The sequence below is a fragment of the Lissotriton helveticus genome, chromosome 8 (assembly GCF_964261635.1).
Source record: "Lissotriton helveticus chromosome 8, aLisHel1.1, whole genome shotgun sequence".
Classification (NCBI taxonomy): Eukaryota; Metazoa; Chordata; class Amphibia; order Caudata; family Salamandridae; genus Lissotriton; species Lissotriton helveticus.
In genome coordinates this window covers 1,587,201,426-1,587,220,749 of record NC_136069.1, presented here as the reverse complement: position 1 = coordinate 1,587,220,749, position 19,324 = coordinate 1,587,201,426, and the positions used below count along the sequence as shown (strand labels likewise).

General features: G+C 44.3%; 1 protein-coding gene across 1 annotated transcript in view; it reads left to right on the top strand.

Annotated features, from left to right (window-relative positions):
* Positions 1–19,324, top strand: part of PDE2A (phosphodiesterase 2A) — a 1,220,867-nt gene that overhangs the window by 943,247 nt on the left and 258,296 nt on the right. Inside the window, exons 7-8 of the mRNA XM_078658599.1 lie at positions 7,240–7,399; positions 9,974–10,026. Coding sequence (XP_078514725.1) covers positions 7,240–7,399; positions 9,974–10,026 — 213 coding nt within the window. The remainder of the gene's footprint in view (positions 1–7,239; positions 7,400–9,973; positions 10,027–19,324) is intronic.

Below are 19,324 nucleotides of genomic sequence, written 5' to 3'. Positions count from 1 at the left end.
TGGGGGTGCTAGCCATTCCTAATAGGTTGGCATATTGCACCTGCCTTATGATTATTAATGAGGCATGCAATTTGCAACCCCATTAAGCATCACAAACAGTGTCTGAGACCCTGTTGTACATTCCAATTTGCGAGTCGCAAATTGCAAGTCACAAAACGACTGGAAATTCAGAGTTCACTGAAGCATCAGCAATGTTTTGGTGAGTTAATATCTCTAAGCTCATCTTGTTCGATGTGGATGACCAGAATTTATCAAGTTGCACAGGTATAGGTGGCAAATTTTTGATGCAGGCAAAGTCAATTGTTCCACTTATTGACATCCATCTGATTCTCTCACACTCTTTGACAGATAGTTCAAGATAACTGTAAAAGACAATAAGAAGTTCTTGCAAGGTGATACTGACTTTGATATCTGTATAACAGTCTGAATGACCTCTCCGAAGTTTTGCGTGGATGAAATCTTGACCAATCGTAATTGTGACATATAGTCCACAGCAACAGCATTTTTTTTTTAGCTTTTGGACAACTTTATGGTTCACTGGTTTGGTTGCTGCATCTCCATCAAACAATGCATTTGTTGGCAGAAATCATGCAACAGAATGTACTTGATAAATTCACCCCTTTCCTGTGCTACATCCAGCCTTCTGCGTGCTGGTAAAAGCTGTTTTTTGAACCTGTTTTGTAGTAGCAGGTTGGATGAAACTTTTACTATGGCAATTAAAGCATGGAAGTTTAGCTTTAGGGATTATGTCAAACAGCTTTTTCTCTTTCAACTCAAATCTCCTAATTCAGTTCTGCGTAAAGTTTCGATCCATGTTCAATTACATGTAGTAGACATGTCTTTATATTGGTATCTACATATTGTTTGGTCATAAAGTTATGTAGTTGCACAGGCTCAGTCATTTCCTTGCTGCCGCATGAAATGAAGAAGGCTATCAACGTGTTTATTATAATGTTCCCTTCTTTTTCCCACAAGTTTGTGGTGAGGAACAGTTTCACGATGATCCATTAATTCTGAATTTGTAAATTCTCTGAAAACATTCCAAATATAAAAGACTTCATGGTAAACTAAATGCCATTTAGCAACATATTCAATTTTATGTGTCTGATCAACAATTGCCTTGGAGCTTTTCTCTGATCTCTCGATCGTCTGTTCCAGTTTCATATCTGGAGCCACGGTATTGAACCTTCACTCTCTATCTTGCACCACAAAATATCTTTGGACACATTTTCTGTAGAGGTATGGTTTTTCCACCTCTGGCTTCTTCACTCTTTCCAAATATCGGGACCCATATGTCAGGTAGGTTATGCAAGTGAATTCACGAAACAGAGTAATCAGTGACTCCACAATCTTCACGTGCAGCTCACAATCACCTTGCCGATCAGCATGTACCAAGTTTTTCACTAGAGCTATCAAGTGTAAAACCTTTCCCCAGTTCTTGCAAAGTTCAGATTTTTCTTTACATTCTTTGCCAAACTCTAAGAACCTGGTTTTCAGGTTTTCTGATTTTGAACTGAGTGTACTGAACATTGCCTGGCTTTGAATTATGTCTTTTGAATGAAGTGCACCCTGTGCCTTGTTCACTTCTAAGATAAGATATGGTAAACCAAATTTGTCATTCATGTTCCAAAAAGCATTCCAACACAACGTTTCTATAGCCTCAGATATGATGAGTATACCTTGTAACGAACGAACATAATGATTTCCGCTCAATATTGACTGGACTGTTTTACTTTCAAAGATTTCAGCCTCAATATGTGCATCGTTTATGTCTCATCCAATGAGATAACTTCCTGCACACTACAATGCAACTTTATTCATGTGGAAAATGCCCATCATTGGATAAAGATCATCAACTTCTACTGGATTGCTCATAAAAATATCAGCTACAAATCGGAAAACACCTTCCTCGCAGAAAATTGGCAGGATAGACTGATCTTCAAGTTGAGTATGCACATTTTGGAATGTATTTAAAGCTGGGTATACTGTTGCGTAGTTTGTGACGGGAGATGGAATTACTGGTAAAAACCCAACCTTCTTCAGTGGAACGGTATTCTGGAAGATCAGAGCATGAATTCCAGCCCACGGAGGAACTGCCTTTTCTTCCTCCTTCAGTCCGCTCCGAATAGGCAATATGTTAAACTCAGTTTAATCAGCTTTGCGGACCGCAGGATCAGGTAAAAAAAGATCAATGTCCTCAGCCACTTTGAAACTTTCTGTGAAATTGGGACGTGTTGATGGATTGTAGGTATTTTAAACTCATTGGAAAGGCAGTTATACGTTTGCAGCTTTGTTTGTTTATGCCTAGAGTGTCGCAGGGATTCTGCTCCTACACAGAACTGTGCACAGAGACCAGGGACCTCAGTGAATTGTGGTGTACCAAAAAACTCACCTTAGTGCCTAGAAACCCTAACAAGCTAGCATCAGCGTCTCATTAGCTCTTCGCCCTACAGCAAAGGAACCAATGATTAGACAACCCAGCACATGCGACTTAGGTTATACTCAGGAATGGTGGGAAGCAAGAACACTCTTTTGTTATACTCTCATACCAGTCCACAACAGAAGAAAAAAAGAGACACGGGAAAGGTTAAAATATTTATTTTAACGACGTGTTCTAAGATGCAGTATCTTTGCTAGCATAAGCAGGCATATGATTAGAAATAATATGTTACAATTCCATAAAACACAAAAGGAGAAATCATATTATAATGATGGTGAAAATAGGTACTATAGCGCCTAGTAAATCAACCTACCGAGCTAGGAACTATGTTTTATAAAGTATAGAAGGTCTCCTAAGCTTGTCTGGGGGACCCCATACCTCTAAGATCAGCAAGGATGAATCACATCAGGATCTGCAAAAGCTCTTTCTATCTGGAAACAGAATTCTTCCAAGTGCCTGAAATCATGCTTACAGTATGAAATTAAAGGCGCCAGAATCTCCGTTGGTTTGCAGCTGCATGTGTGCTATGTCTAAAAATATGAACTGATCAGTTCGAACAATGAGCTACCTTGTTATGATAACCTTAGAGTCTTGAGCACTCACTGTGCAGACTAGGGACGCAGTGTAAGTCTAGGGAAGCTGAAAACAAGCCTTTCTCATGTAAAGCATTTCACGCAGCCTAACTTACAACAACAATTATATGTAGTGTTGTGTGCAAATGCAGCAAAAGGTAAAATGGAGTTTAAACTTCTAATAAGCTCATACTAACATAACAGTCTACACAAACTAGGCTTGGGCCACACCACAAGAGCTGACACAGTTTGTTTTCCAGCAGCTACTTCATTGGTACAGTCTTGAAAAAGCACCATGGCAGTATCATGTGTGCTGGATGTTCCAGACAAAGAGGAGCTGTCTTCAATATCAAAATTATCAAGAGCAGCAATTGTAAATCCTTTTCTGGTTAAGTGACTTGGAAGTGATGTGCTGTTGGATTCACAAGATTGTACACCATGAGCTGCTAACAAGTTCCTGTTCCGTACTATGTCATTATAACTTGTTGATACACCAATCCTATTAATTGAAGTGATTAGCTTGCTACTTCTGCGCTTGTCATAGATTGCGTGGGCAGTCATCATGTGTCGCGGAGTTTTCTTTTTGCCGTGATGTAATTAATAAAATATGAGATGGAAAGACAGTACATTTGCACAACCTGTCGGTTCATGGGATTGTCTTCCACTTCTTCATTTATAACTTCAAAGCCATCATCAATGTTGTCAGCTTCTGTTCTGAACTCAAGAAGTTTTGTTTTTAACAGTTTTGCTTTGCTGATATTAAAAAATGATGTAAAAATGTTTAAGACAACATCAGGCATTCTTGTTGACTCCCATGATTTGTGGCGCTCTGGGGCATATCCACAATTTGTCATTAAGTCCAAACTCTAAATCTTTCAGGACGATTCTTAAAATCGTTCCTGCTGATTTTACTATATCCTGTGATCTTATTTTGGCAACAAGAACTTCAGGAGTCAAATCAGCTAAGAACACCATAAGTGGCTCATTCTTTTTGCTAGACTGACAAAAACGAATTCTGTCATTGTACATTCTTTCCAGAAAAATCCTAATTTCATTATTATGGATCAATATATTTTCATCAATGTTGACCATTATTTCTTTGTGTGTGAACCCGTAGCCAGCACTCAAAAGTGGCTTTAAAACTTCATTTGGTTTTTCAAAGAGAGACACTTAACTGAAGTCTAGTGACTATGTAGCTCATTGTACATACATCTTTTCAAATGTATGCACCCATTCTGTTCTAGTGGGCATACAAATCCACTGCAAATATATTCACCTTTCTGTTCAGATCAACTACTCAGCTGAAAACTTCATCTTGGAAGAAACTAGCTTCAGATAAAAAACTTGTTTGCCCTTTGAGACTCACAAACTCTATACTTTGTTCTTTCATCAATCCCTTTGGCCCTTGTTCTGGCTAAACTATAAATAACATATTGAAGAACCTCTGCTTTCTGATCAGTTGTTAGAGGTGGATGAGGGGTAGCCATCGATTTTCTAAGTGGATGGGCATTGGGTTTGGTTGTGGTCGCTTTGTCAGAATACTCAGATTCTTGTTGTAATTCACTGGTTCCTGCTATTTTTTGACAATTTTGCCAGGGTTTTTTCCATTGTGTAAGACGTGTAGCACTTGTTGTCCCAATGATAAAATATTTGATCCTCTTCACCCATCAGTTTTAATCTTTTGTGGGCTTTGTCTTGCCATATTTCTGCAGCATCTTGAGCTCTCTTCTGATCAGCCACAGCTGGTGTTAGCTTTTCTTTCGTTTTAGTTTGGCATGTGACACATTTTTCTTTGTTGAATGAGTCCTCAGATTTTGTAGTTAGCAACACTCTGTCAGAAGGTAAAGAATCTCTGCTACTACCTGCTTTGCTCATGTTTACAAATGTGAATCAACAGAAAACCTGTAACAAAAACAATATTAAAATAAATTATCAATATGATGGCCAAAACACATCATTATAGAGCCGCCATTTTGGAAAATGGCAGAAGGGTTGCTATTAGGAGTTATTTTCTATCTCTATAAGACTACTTGACCCCCAAAACCTACGTTTTGACTCCGAAAGGAAGTATATAGGTCTCATGGTTCCTGAAATATTACATCATCACTGCAACACATTCACCATTTTTAAAAATGTCGTCCAGAAGCATTGTACCCCGATTGGCAATGTCTAAGCAAGCTAAATTACTTCTCTAATGAAACAAAAACGCAAATCAAAAATGAAAATCTCTGGACAACAATTTCTTTACGGAGGTATATCAAGAGACCAGGAATATTGGCAGCAATGAAATGGCCAGTGCTTCTCAAAATCGTAAAGCAAACACTGCTGAGGGCCCCAACCTTGCAGTGCATGGACTACTGCTGTACCATTTGTGCCTCTCAACCGCACTTGGATCAAAAAACAGCAGAAGAGGGTGCATACACCATAAGGAGAAGCAATCAATTACAGGTGCAGTTCATGGCTTAAACAGTCCTTTCTTAGTTTCTATTCTTACAGTTGTGTATCATATAGTGCAGCTTTCCCATCTTCATTATAGCTAGTATTTTGGCTCCGCCGCCCATTCCAGCACACTGTGGTGATGGTAGTGTAATAAATGTATTGAGAGTAATTCCTGATAGATAATTTTGACATTTAACCCGTTGGCTGCGGGTGTTATTCTCCTGCTGTGCTGGGTGGCGGGGGGCGCGCACAGCGCCCCGGTGCTCATGACGAGCTCAGTTCGTCATGAGCCACGGTGCTCATGTGCTCTTGACGAGCTGAGCTCGTCACGGCCATATCCGTTTCCTCAGAAGGCACAACACAGCAGGGGAATTATTCCCGCTGTGAGCGTTCTAGCGGACGTGACGAGCTCAGCTCGTCATGAGCACATGAGCACCGTGGCTCATGATGAGGTGAGCTCGTCATGAGCATGGGAGGGGTTAAAGAGCTCTACAAAGGAATGTAACATAGCTAGTCTAAAAGCAGCAGAATTTCAATTTTTCACAAAATAGTGCCAGTGCCAGTTTAGCAAAAACCTCTCTACAAAGGATAATCTTATTGATCATCTTCCTCCAGCATGTTTGCAACTTTTGCCCCTAAAGAGCCACAATAAAAAAAAATTACAAAATGGAACGGCTGGGCTGAGCTCCCATATAATGTTTCCACATGGAACGTATAGGAGCAAACCAACTTCTTGACTAAGAATATTCCCAATTTACCCTTCGCAAGGCTACTCAGAGATTTTCAAAGAACTGCAAGGTAACATTAATTAAGACTGTAGTGTAGTTATGAGATAAAGCACTTACAGGTCCAAATTAAGAACTATTGAAAAGATTGCAAAGGGTGAGCACAGGTTAATTTATGGTGTGTTTGTGACTTGCCTTGACTAGGATTGTCGCCCCTCTTGGACAGGGTGCATACCTCTGCCAACCAAAAGATCAATTTCTAAAGACTAAAATGATCAAAAGATGAAAATGAAGTTCAGTTTTCCCAGGAACAGTCAACACATAAAGGTCAATGGGAAAGGCTAAAATCTCACAAAAATGACTTGGTGCTCAATTTAAAGTTAGGCAAACATGATACACTGTTATAACTGCAACAGAACATCCTGTTTGCCATACTGACAGTCTGTTTCATTCACAGAGGGGTGGACCATCAGCTTTCTTCGATGAACCCTCATTCGCTCCATTGACTAAATGCTTCCTCTGATGGTCCAGCCATTGGTGGTATTTGGTCACTTTGAGTGCAGTTCACCATTAGGAGTGCTTAGAGAACAGGATGGCCATGATTCGCACTTGGTCGCACCTGACAAAATGTGTCTCCACAGAGTTAGCAACCTACTATTTCTGGCTTGCACCCATGTTGCCTCTCTTTTCTCTAGCCTTTGTTTTGGATTTAAGCTCCTCTTAAATTTTGTACATTTGTGAATTTTCAAGGCACACAGGAGTATGTTGTCTCTTCTACCCCTCTTGTTGGTTTCACTATTTCCTCCATAGCCCCACTTTAGTCAATTTTCATCTTTTCTGCCTGCCTTCTTTCCACTACGACTATCTTTCCTTCTCTTTCCTTCTCTTTCCTGGTTCCTCTCGTTCCCTCTCATCTTTCGGTTCTTCTGCATAGTGGTTTATTTACACGCTCGCCCCGGAGTTTCTTGGTGCTATACAACACTTTGTTATTGTTGCCCAAATCAGTGGGTACAAGACTCCTGTGTGAACCTTCATCTGACTCTGCTCCTCTGTGTCTTTTCAGATTATTGTTGCCTGCAAGCGAGTGCTGTCTTTTCAGAAGTTCCAGTCCTGGCCTCAGGTCAGCCTCTCCACCAGCTCCTCCCTCAACTCCCTGCCCAAACCGGAGAAGACTTCAGGCGAAAACTACGATGATCTGGATCGCAAGATTCTTCAACTCTGTGGTACGAATATCTTCTTCTCCCTCCCAAAGGCCACTGACTCCCTTCTCTCCTTCCTACCATTTTTTTTTATTTATCTGATTTTGTGAATTTTTTCTTTCTTCTTCCATCATTTTCACTTTGTTAATTTCTTTACTTTCTGCCTTTTTTGGTTAGTTTTATTCTTCATTTCTTCCTTCCTTGCTTTCTTCCCCGACTCTTTTCTTCCTTGCTCCCTTTCCTTATTCAATTTTGCTTCCTTCTTTGCTTTCGTCTTTGAATTTATTCTTCCTTCTTACTTTCTCTGCTTCTTCATTTGTTCCTTCCTGATGTCTTTCATGCTTCTTTTCTCCCTTCCATTTTTATTTTCTTCTTTCCATGCATGTTTTTTTCTTCCTTTCTTCCCCACTTTCCTTGAACCCTTGCTCCTTCCCTTTATTTCTTTCTTCCTTATTTTCTTCCTTCCCTCTTATTCTTTGGTTTCTTCCTTCTTGCTTCCTTCTAGCCATCTTCCCATCCTGCCTTCCTTCCCTTCTACTTCGTCTACTTGCTTCCTTCAGTTTGTCCCATTCTTTCCACCCTATTGCCCCTCAGGATGAGCCATATTATTGCCTTTTATTGCTGAATTATCATGTGCTACTTGCATATCAAGGCACCCCTTCACAGGCGACTGGCCGAGTTGTCTCTGGGTTACTTTAAGTCTCCTCCTCCCTGAGAGCTGTAGTTTTGCTCCTTCCTAGTGTATTCCAGAACCCTTAGCAGTGGGCGGATGTACGTTGTTACAACGCATGCTTTTTCCACGCATGCTTTTACAACGCAGGTTTTTCAACGCAAGTCGTTACAACGACTTGCGTTGGGGGGTGCTGGATAGTGAATAGTTTAATTTACTATTCCAACTCCAGTCCCCGTTGATAGAAGGGAAGGTGTTGGATAGTAAATTAAACTATTCCCTATCCTAGAGCGCCCCCCAGCGCAATTTGTTGTAATGACTTGCATTGAAAAACCTGCGCTGTAAAGGCACTGCGTGGTAAAAGTTGCGTTGTAAAGGATGTTTCCCGCAGTGGGCGACTAAATACTACAGACTCCAGGGGAAAGAGCGTCCCATCTGCTGTGGGATGCGTTCCCATAGCTGCCTGTGAAAGTCATCTGCACTGTGGTGCCAGAGAAAGGTTTCTATTTAAAAATGTAAGTGTCAGACAAGAATGTTGGGCCAGAGTAGGAGACTACTGTAGTGTAGGCAACGGAAGTAAACTTGTAGTAAAACCACCGCACGTGCAAAGTGATGAATTACGGCTTTATATTAAGCAGCTCACCTGCCTTGCATGCTTTGTCTGATAGATGTATTTATGCTTCACAAAGAGAGAGAGATAACAAGAGACCAGTGGGTAGTAGTGAAATATTCATAGTTGATACGAGTCCTTTGTAAGAAAATGTTCTTTACTTATAAATGCGGTAGCAGAAAAGCGTATTCGGCCCAATTCTGAAAGATTTTGGTAGAGTAGGTGTGACATCGGAAAGGTAAGCAGAAGTGGCCTTCAAGAGAGTACATTTATACGGGGAACATCCATTACGATGCTGTGTTTACACCGCACTACCATTACAACGCTGGTTTTACAACGCAAGTCGTTACCACAACTTGCGCTGGAGGGCGCTCTAGGCTAAGGAATAGTATATTTACTATTCCAACACCTTCCCTACTGTACGTAGGCTGGTGTTGGAATAGTAAATCTTACTATTCCTAAGTCCAGCACCCTACAGCGTAAGTCGTGGTAGTGACTTGCGTTGTAAAACCAACGGTGTAATGGTAGTACGGTGTAAACACGCGTTGTATTGACATACAACCCATTTATACTACCCCATGCATGCTGACCGAGAACTGTGGAGTTTGCAAATGTCTGGGTCTATATTACTGACCTCAAAATGTTGGCACTAAAAAAAACAAAGGTTACATGTACATTATAGTTAGGTTCAGAATTTACACACACAAAACCATAGAAATTCACCAGCTGGAGTTATCGCAAGAAACTATAACTTGTGCCGTAAGGTAACTTTAACTCGCGCCCCGCACATTCGGCCGTGGTACATGTCCAGTCTCAAAGCTCCTTTGAGGCATTTTCTGCTCGAACCAAGTCTATGAGAGAAAATAACATGGTCATTGTCATTGTGGCAAAAGGAATTTATGCAAGCTCTGGAAGTCCACTAATTAGGATCTACACAAGATATGGACACACCCGGAACATTATCCACTGTCCTATACACAATCCTTTTCTTCTTTCCTCCTCTTCTTTCCTGGTTGGTCTAATTTCTCTCCTCCCTCCAGGTAGAAAGACCCCCTCTAATTTGCAGCTTACTCCAATTCCAACAAGAAACTCTCCCGCACCCCTGAAACAGCAGACAGGCATTGCAACTACATTGTGTCCCCTCTATCAATGTGAATAGCGCGATACTTGGAAATAGTGGTGAAAAAAATGAAACTCCTTCCCTCTGTGCACCCTATTGTTTCCCGTTAAAGGATTCTGCATGCGCCCTCTTTGTGTCTACTTTCTGGAACCTTTGACATGTCTTGTTTTTTTGACCATGCTCTCTATTTCTCTTAAGGTGAACTCTACGATCTGGATGCCGCATCCCTCCAGATTAAAGTCATTCACTATGTAAGTGCTCCAGCCTTTATTTACTTTGGAGGTGTGCTTCTGGGTTGTAAGTTTGAGTAACAGTAATGGCTTAGTGGATGGGACAAGTAGGCCCACCGGCCCAACTCTTTTTGATGTGATTCATTTGAGGGTAAATAAGTCAATGGCATGAAACAGTTGTTTTACAAGAGTCGTCCTCTGGTGATTTTGTCCCTAAGAAAATGGCAACACAGACACACATTGTTTGATTAAGGGGAGGGGAGTGCACGGCCCATCTACTCAACCCATATGCAGCCCCACAGACCCCATTCCCGGGCCCCAATTTATTAATATGGGGAGTAGGTACATGGCCCCCCAGAACTGTATTCGGCCGCATGGACCCCCTCTCCTGGGGCCCAATGTATTTGTGAGGGGAGGGGTTTTGTGACCCTCCCTCTCTGAGCATTTAAAAGGCCTTGGGGACCCCATTCCTAAGGGCTGTCACTATTTGAAATAGGGAGGCAGGTCGCATTGTCCCCCACTCTGAGCCTTTTTTGGCCTCCGGGACTCCATCAAAAGAGATAAACTCACTAGCTGTGACCCGGGGAGCCCACCCCAGCACACAGCAGTTTCCCTGCCTGCTGGCAGAAAAACTTCTGTTCGCTGTAACCCGGTGGGAGAATTTTTAAAACTTCTGCCAAATGGGAGCAAACTCAAAGCCTGCAGCTTTAAAAATGCTCCCGCCAGCTGTGTACAGATTTGTGTTCTGTTTACCTGCCCGCACTGATGATGGCAGGGAAACCGAACAGCAGATTGCTCCCACAGGGCAGGAGCAATGCAGGCTTCAACAGCATGAGGAGAGCCGGCTGGGGAAGGGTCCCTTGGGCATCCCCCGCGGCCCCCAACGAGCTGTTTGTGGGTGCCCCAGGTGGGCACCAGTACACCCACCTAAATTTAAGGAAGTCCCCAGGAGATGTGGTTCCCGGGGCCATAGTAGGTTCAGGGAGGGAGGGTCAGAAAGAGGGAAAAGTGGTACGCCCCCCCCTTCTCCTAATTCACACAATGGGCTCTGGGGAATGGATTCCTCAAGGCCAAAAAGGGCTCGAGAGGAGAACACGCATCCCCCTCCCCTTATTAAACTGATTGGGCAACAGAGGATGGGGTCCCTTGGGCCGAAAGCAGTTCCGGGGGCCGAGTGACTCCCATCCCTTTAAGAAAAATACCGCCCTAGAGGATTGGGTCCCCAGGGCCTAATGAGGCATGAGGAGGGGCCACACGAACCCCCTCCCCTTTAGAATAAATAGGGCCCTGGGGATGAGGTCCCCAGGGTCTAAAGAGGCTCTGGGAAGGGAGGCACGTGGCTCCCACTCCTCTTAAAAAAAAAGAAAAATACGGCCCTGGGGGATGTTGTCTCCAGGGCCTTTGATGGTTAGGGGTCCAGGTGACCCTGAAGCTAACTCCACGCACAAGCAAAGACCATGCACGGTGTGGGGTTGGCTGCCTTCAGGTGAGTAGTCAATTGCCAACCCCCTGCTGGGGGGGGGGGGTTGGCTTTACATATGGTAATAAAATTTTACTTTGTGTTAAAAATAAACCTAGAAATTCACTGAAAAACCAAAGTTTTAATTAATGTTATAGTTAGGTGAATATATCAGTGCCAACATTTGAACTATAAAAACCAGAGAACTTTAGTAGTTATTGTATGCAGACATAAGGATAACTTGTGCACCAGTGCATAATTTGGACAAATATAAGTGCCAGGGCCCTCGTCAGGAGGTCACTCCAGCTTGCACAACCAGTTGCCCTGCCAGCACTGCCAATGACAGTACCAACGCAATCCCTAACCATCACACTCTTACAAGGGTGACAATTCTGTCTATTCCAGGCCCCCAAAAGCTATAAGAATGACTTGGGTGGCATATATTAGTAATTTTCAATGTATATTGAATTAATTAACAACTGTTGTTGTGCTCACCTCTAAATTAGCCAGACAGCACCACCATGTGTCAGACTGTCATAAGTGCCTCCTGCTCAAAATAAGCACTGCTTTCGCCCCTGCCATGCACTGGTTATGACATCACATATTACATCAATCATGGCATGTTCTATGACATCATTTATCCCTGCTCTTCTACTCACAAAATGCTCTTGGGCCACCAACCTGACTTCGATGATATAATAGCATCAATGGAGTACTTCCTCCTTTTCTTAATTGTTTCCTCTCTTTTACGCTCTCCTGGTCCTACGTCTCCAGCTCGCCATTCCCCATCAAGCTTTAAGCGACTGCGTCGTTGTACTCTGGATTAGCAAATGGTATTTGTCCGGGTACAAGCAGTGCTGGGCAACAGGCACATGAACACTCTGAGATGTCATATTGCATGAACACAGCCCACACACAGCCATAAATCCATCTCACAATCTAACCTGTCAGACTGGTGCTTCTGTCACTGCCAGTCTAACCCTGTTCACTTCCCAGCTGGTTTTCAGTTGTTTGGATTAATTATGACTATTGAAATCAGATTTGGAGTTGACATCAGATTTCCTCTGTAAAAGTAGTATTTGTAAAAACAATGGTACCTAATACATGAGACGGTAAAAGAAATAACTCTCTTCATTTAATGGAAAATATGAACATAGATATACAACTGGTGCCAGTGTCAAAAACGTGGTCGGTGCTATTTTTAGTGTGATACACACTATTGAATAAAGGGCCACATGTAACAAAAAAACATTTTGCATTCCTTAAATTGCAAATTTTAAGTAATCGCTATTTAAGGAATGTAAAAGGATGTGTAAGAAAATAGTGATGCCCTAATAGTCATTGTTACAGAGTCGCAATTGTAATTAGGGAATCGCTATTAGGCAATACTACTAAAGGCCCATGGGTGCGAACGGTTTTGCATGACATAATTGGCGTTAATTGCAAATTAGTTAATGCAATACCAAGGGTGCCCAGGGACCGAAGATCCCCCTGAAGCACCTCCAAAATCAATTGCACATGTAAAGTGCACGCATGCCCTACTGACATGTGTGTGCTACATAGCACTTTAAAAAATACATTTGTCTGCATTTTTCAAAGTTTGCACATGGTTAACATTGGCTTGGAGTTGATGACAATAGCCTTTCCTAAATGCACAGTTTTCATTTAGAAAATGCTTAGTACATGTGCTAAGGGAATCACTAATTGCGATTCCCTAATTGTAGTCTCAATTTTAGGTAATCGCAATTTTAGTTGTGACTACAAAACCTTTCATTCATCTTGAAAGGTTATTTTGCATTCGCAGTTGGCCAAAATTACCGATTCACACTGTTTGCGCAGGAAAATTGTGTGATACATGTGGCCCAAAAGTGATCAACATGTGTATCAATTAACCCTGGGCGAAGCACTACGCTACGCTTGCGTAGTTTGCGAAGTTTGCGCAACTTCACACTACGCGAGCTGCACGTAGCACAGTGCGAACACGCGTAGCGTAGTGCAGCGGTCATTTTTTGCTTGTTCGCGGTCCTCAACGTCATGTTCGCGACCGCAATCAAGCAAAATGACATCCCGGCGAGATTCTCAACGCGGGGAGGTCAGCTTTCTCATTGCGAGTGGTTGCGCATGCTCGCGACCGCTCTCAATGAGAAACTACCAGTTTGCGTTGAGAAAGCTGCCACTCGAGTAAAAATCTACTCGAGCAGCAGAAAACAACAGCTCGCACTGTGCAATATGCCGTTTTCAATGATTGCACAGTGCCGGATGCTTGTCCGCACTGTGCAATCATTGAAAACGCATCTTGCACAGTGCGAACATACTACTACGCAGCTCACGTATTGCTACGTGAAGTTCACGTTGTGCGAAGAGCACTTAGCGTAGCTTCGCGTAGCGCTACTTCGCGAACTACGCCCACCCTTAGTATCAATTAAACGAAAATACTGCCAGTTTTATTCCAATACAACACTGTGAATAGACCCTTTGGCTACATTGTGTGCACGCGCAGTCCACTTTTCTTCCGGGACTACGATTCTCAAGTCCCCCGCCCCCCCGGCACAAGACTCCATAACTGGATTATCTATATTTCCCCAGTTATCCGCCTGCCTCGCCCAATTTTCCCTTACGATCTCTTCTTCACGTACAGGCACTACTTTTATAGTCTCATATATTAGGGACCATTGTTTTTATAAATATTTTATTACCCTAGGCCCCTAGTGTTACTCGAGTTCCCCTTGTTTCCATTACCTACCTGGGGCAAGAATTGGAGCTCCCAGCTGCACTGCCCTTGCATACTCACCCGGATGTATGATATTACAACGCATGGTATTACAACGCATGCCTTTACGATGCAAGTTTTACAACGCAACTTTTACAACGACTTGCGTTGGGGGGCGCTGGATAGTGAATAGTTTAATTTACTATTCCAACTCCAGCCCCCGTGGATAGTAGGGAAGGTGATGGAAACTATTCCCTATCCTAGAGCGCCCCCCAGCGCAAGTCGTTGTAAAAGTTGCGTTGTAATGGTTGCGTCGTAAAGGTACTTCGTTGTAACAGTTGCGTTGTAAAGGATGTTTACCACTCACCCAGCACCTGCTCAGCCACCTCAGGACCCCTACCATGCAGCGCAAGCATAGCTGAACCGGTCATACATGTGAGGCAAATACATTGTTTTGAACCTCTTGAGAAGCAGCCAGCAGTTTAATTCTATGCTTACATTTTATACACTCATTTACAGATTGGCACTGCCTGATGGCAGGGACCCAGGAAAATTCGAAGTGAAATCTTGGTAAATCATGTTATTGTTAAATCAGGAAAGGGGGCCAGATGGTGCAGCAGATGTGTTGTGGGCGGGGTAAAGCCCTTGGCTTGCTTCTTGGATTGCAATATGTCTCCCCACCACTTCTCTGCGTTTCACGTTCTCGTTTTACCAGATTGTGCTATTTTTTTTAATCAGGTTACAATGACAATCGTCCCTCTGGAGTGAGTGACAAATGTCAAGCCAGTGGCAAGATGCTCTGGAAGAATACTTCAGAATCGAATCCTTAATTAAAAATAAGTGAGCACATGCAGATTTTTTCATCAGAATACTCACTGCTCTGAGTGAAGACAGGAATATGTCCCTGCCTCAGTATAGTCTCTTCACAGCAGCCTGGTCCATATAATCATGAGGGACCTGCCTTCCATCGTGGTGATGCTGTGTGTCGAGTAACTGATCACAGCAGTGAACTAGTGCGTTGTCAACTACAGGAGGTCAGCAGTCATTGAGTTTCCATCTTAAGGGGTGTATTTAACCCCTTGCGTGCTTGTGATGGAACCGTTCCGTTACAAGCCTTGGGTGTGCTGTGCTGGTGACGGAACGGTTCCGTCACGGCCCGATTGCCTCTGTGGCGCGAATTCCGCGCCTGCGCTGAGGGTTCTATTGGGCGGGCGGGGCCGTGACGGAACTGTTCCGTCGCAAGCACAGCGCGCCCGAGGCTCGTGACGGAGCGGTTCCATCACGAGCACGGGAGCGCCGCATGGCCCTCCCCCCTCCCTCTTAGCACTGCGGCGGAATAGCCGCCGCAGCGAAGGGGTTAAGAGCCCCCTTGTGCCGCCAGAGCATCACTTTTTGTGACTATCCGACAGCGCAAATTACAAAATCATATCTATGAGGCCACGCAAAACCATTTTGCGTGGCTTTGAATGGCCTCATAGATATGTAGTAAGGCAAGGCACCACAATTCACTGCATTGCCTTACTTTGCACTCAGGAGGCGTCCACGGACGTTGCAGTGGGTGTTCCCACGCAACACCCAAAGATTTTGACACTACCCTGGATTTACCAGAGCATGTAAATCTGGAGCAGCACCAAAACCTTACGCCTCGTGAGGTGTAACGAGGAGAATTAATTTGATTTTTCCTCCTTTGTCCCTCTGTCCATGCTCACACAAAGAAAGTGGAAAACGCCTCTAAGGATTGTTTTTGTGCAGGAAGGTGCCCCTTCCTGCACAAAAACAATCCTGTTGACAACACAGGCACCCTTGCCTGCATTGGTGCTAGGCTGCCGAAACGGCACCAGTGTAGGGGGAAAGGGCAGAATGCACCGTATTGCATAAACACAGTGCATTCAGGTCCTTTCACCTTGTCGTAGGACAGCACAGCAAGCTGACTTGCTGTGCTGCCCTACACCAAATACCCACAAATGAGGGCCTAAATGTTTAGGCAGTTCTCCACCTGTCCTTGACTGTTGATGTAAGCATCACTCCCTTTATGGATGAACTAGGAACGTAAAGCAGCCCTGAATAACTTGCACTTCTCATCCTGGGGCAATGGCCCTCCCTATCTAGCAGAGAGACCTCACCGCTATTACCCGGCCCGGACTCTGCGCTCCAGCTCCCAATCTCTCCTCAAAACCCCAAACATAAAAAAGGCTAGATCCGGAGGCAGGTCCTTCTCGTATCAAGCCCCCCTCATATGGAATCAACTTCCTCTAGCCCTAAAACAGTGCCCGGATCATCTTAAATTCAGAAGACTCCTGAAAACTTCCCAGTTCTAATCTCCTTTTCACTACAATTGCTGCGCTTCCAAGCGCTGAGATACCCCCCCCGGAGGTTATTCAAGCGCTATACAAATAATTAAATCAAATCAAATCATCCTGAATATGGAGAGCATCTCACTACATATTGTGGTTCTCATCCCCAGGGTTATCCTGTTTCCAGGTTTATTAATTTAAGCATCCCAGAGAATGTATACCTCCAGTTCACACAATATATTCCATTCTCTTTGTGAAACATCTTGGGTTACGTACAATTTAACTAAAAACTTAATTGGTATGACCTTGCCTACAGCTTACAGGGCACAGTATCAATGAATGAATGAATTTGGAACCTATACGGTGCACCGTATCCCTGCAGTGTCCCTGGTTATAGTAAGTGCAAGTAGCGCATCTGTGAAAATAGGTCATCTAGAATCTAGGGGCCTCAATTACAATATTTTGACACCCTGCAGTGCAGCAGACCTACCTGCTGGGCTGCCCTATATCAAAAGAAAAGGGCAGGGACGTGCTGTATCTACAGCACATTCCGGTCCTTTTTCCCTGCACTGGCGCACAATGAGTTGCCATGTGCCAACACAGAACCTACTTTCTCACTTTTTGGGGAAAATTTCATGAAGATTGGTCAAACAACTCCATAGTTATAGGCAAGTCAAAAAATGCTTTTCTGCACCGACTGGTGCAGAGAGGAAAGAAAACAGCGTGCTGGGATGGCGCCTATATAGGCACTGTGCACATCACTTCCGACACAAAGACTACCATGCTGAGCCAAACTATGCCACCTACTGCTGCACAGAGGTACTGCTCACCAAAAAGTTCCAGATTCAGTCTGACACCTGGGTATTATTCTACGGTAAGGAAGCTGCAGCTAGAAGTCTCTATCAGCTATAGCCCTTACCAGAGAAAAGGCTGTGTTGCATTTCCTGTTTTCAGGAAAATTGTTTTCCCAGCAGTGGACGCCCATGCACACGTTAACCCCTTTGCTGCGGCGGCTTTTCCGCCGCAGCCCTAGGGGGGTGGGGCGGCCGCACGGCGCTCCCATGCTTGTGACGGAACCGCTCCGTCACGAGCCTCGGGTGCGCTGTGCTTATGACGGAGCGGTTCCGTCACGGCCCCGCCCGCTCAATGGAACGTCCCGCGCAGGCGCGCCGAGGGGGCCGTGACCGAACCGCTCCGTCATCAGCACAGCGCGTCCGTGGCTGGTGACGGAGCGGTTCCGTCACCAGCATGGGAGGGGTTAAGCACTAGGAGAAAAGACTCTCATGTTCCAGCAGCCACGTGGGACTCCCCATCCTGCACCCTAGTGTAATATCCTCCTGCCAAATTCTCACCCACAAACACTCTCCTACACCCCCAGAGCCTGAGCAGGCGCCCTCAGCTGTTTGTCTGGTTGGCAGCGATCAGTGCCTTGAAGCTGGCACTGCTCTGGCACTCCCCACCAAACTATTATTCTTTCATTTCATTTTGATTAATGACAAGCTGGTCCCCAAGGAGCCTGCGCTCGAGTCGTACATCACACTGCAGTCACACACATTCTGAGGACTTGACTAATGAAGTTAAATGCCGCAAAGTGCTTTACCGAACTACACGTGCCGCGGTAGACACACACACACACAACTTAGCTAATTGCTGCAATCAATTTAGCAAGAGTGAGGGGCCTTGAGCATCCTGCAGACAGAGGCAGAGAGAGAAAGGCAGAGTCTTCCAAGCTGCTTGTTAAAATCATCTCTGAGAGCAAATGCACAGGGAAGGCTTTCTGGTGCTGAGGCAGGGGATAGAAACATCCATCCCTGTCATAACAGATGCGACTGAATACTAAGAAATTACAGATGTGAGCAGCACCTCCAATTTCTTCTTCGTTTTCCCCTGATCCTGCTCATCCTTTTACATGCGCCTTTGTTACAACAGTTCCTAATATTGTATGCTGGTCTGTTCATACCTCTGAACGCAGCTTCTTTCTTCAACATCTTGGGGGATATTTACAACAAAATGTCGGAGCGCGGTGTTACGCCAAGATTGGAATGCTGCGCCCTGACATTGTTAAAATGCAAAGATGCGCTGTATTTACAAAAATACGGCGCACCTCTGTATTTCGCCTAGCGCTGGCACTAATAAAGCTGCCCAACGCCATGTTGCTAGGGGTGCCTGCGCTGCAGGGGCAATCGTTTATGCGCAAGAAGGGACACATTCTTGCACATAAATAATCTTGAAAGGTGATGTGTTCTTTCTATGTGTGCTGCACAGTGCAGCACACATAGAAAGAGCAAAACAAGAGGAGGAATTAATAATTTCTCCTTGTATTGCCATTCTAAGACCAGGTTTTACCTGTTCTTAGTTTTTGGCGATGCCCAGCCTTGTAAATATGAGACAGTGTCAAAAAGCAATGGGAGTTGCATCGGAATGCCCACTGCATTACCAATTGCATGCCCCTTTCACGCTAAGTGAAGTGTTAAAAGGGGCCCTATTTACAAGGTGGCCTTAAGTCACTCTATGGGGCCCAATAGGATGTCGGGCGGATTGCCCCCGCCAGGCTGGCGGTGGCTACCGCCAGCCTGGCGGGGGCAATCCGCCCGACATCCGCATTCGAATTCCCCACGCCTTATTAGTATGGCGGGGGGACCTCGGCGGACGGAAAGACCGTCCGCCGCTTTTCCGCCCCGGTCGCCTTGCGGCCGGGTGGAAAAGGATTAATATGGTGGCGGTGTCTATTAGACGGATCACTGAAATAATATCGACTACCAAAATATCGACTACCCAAAATATCGACGAGAACATATCTACAACCAAAATATCGAGTTTGTATGTACAAACAGGTAAGTACAAAAATATCGAGTA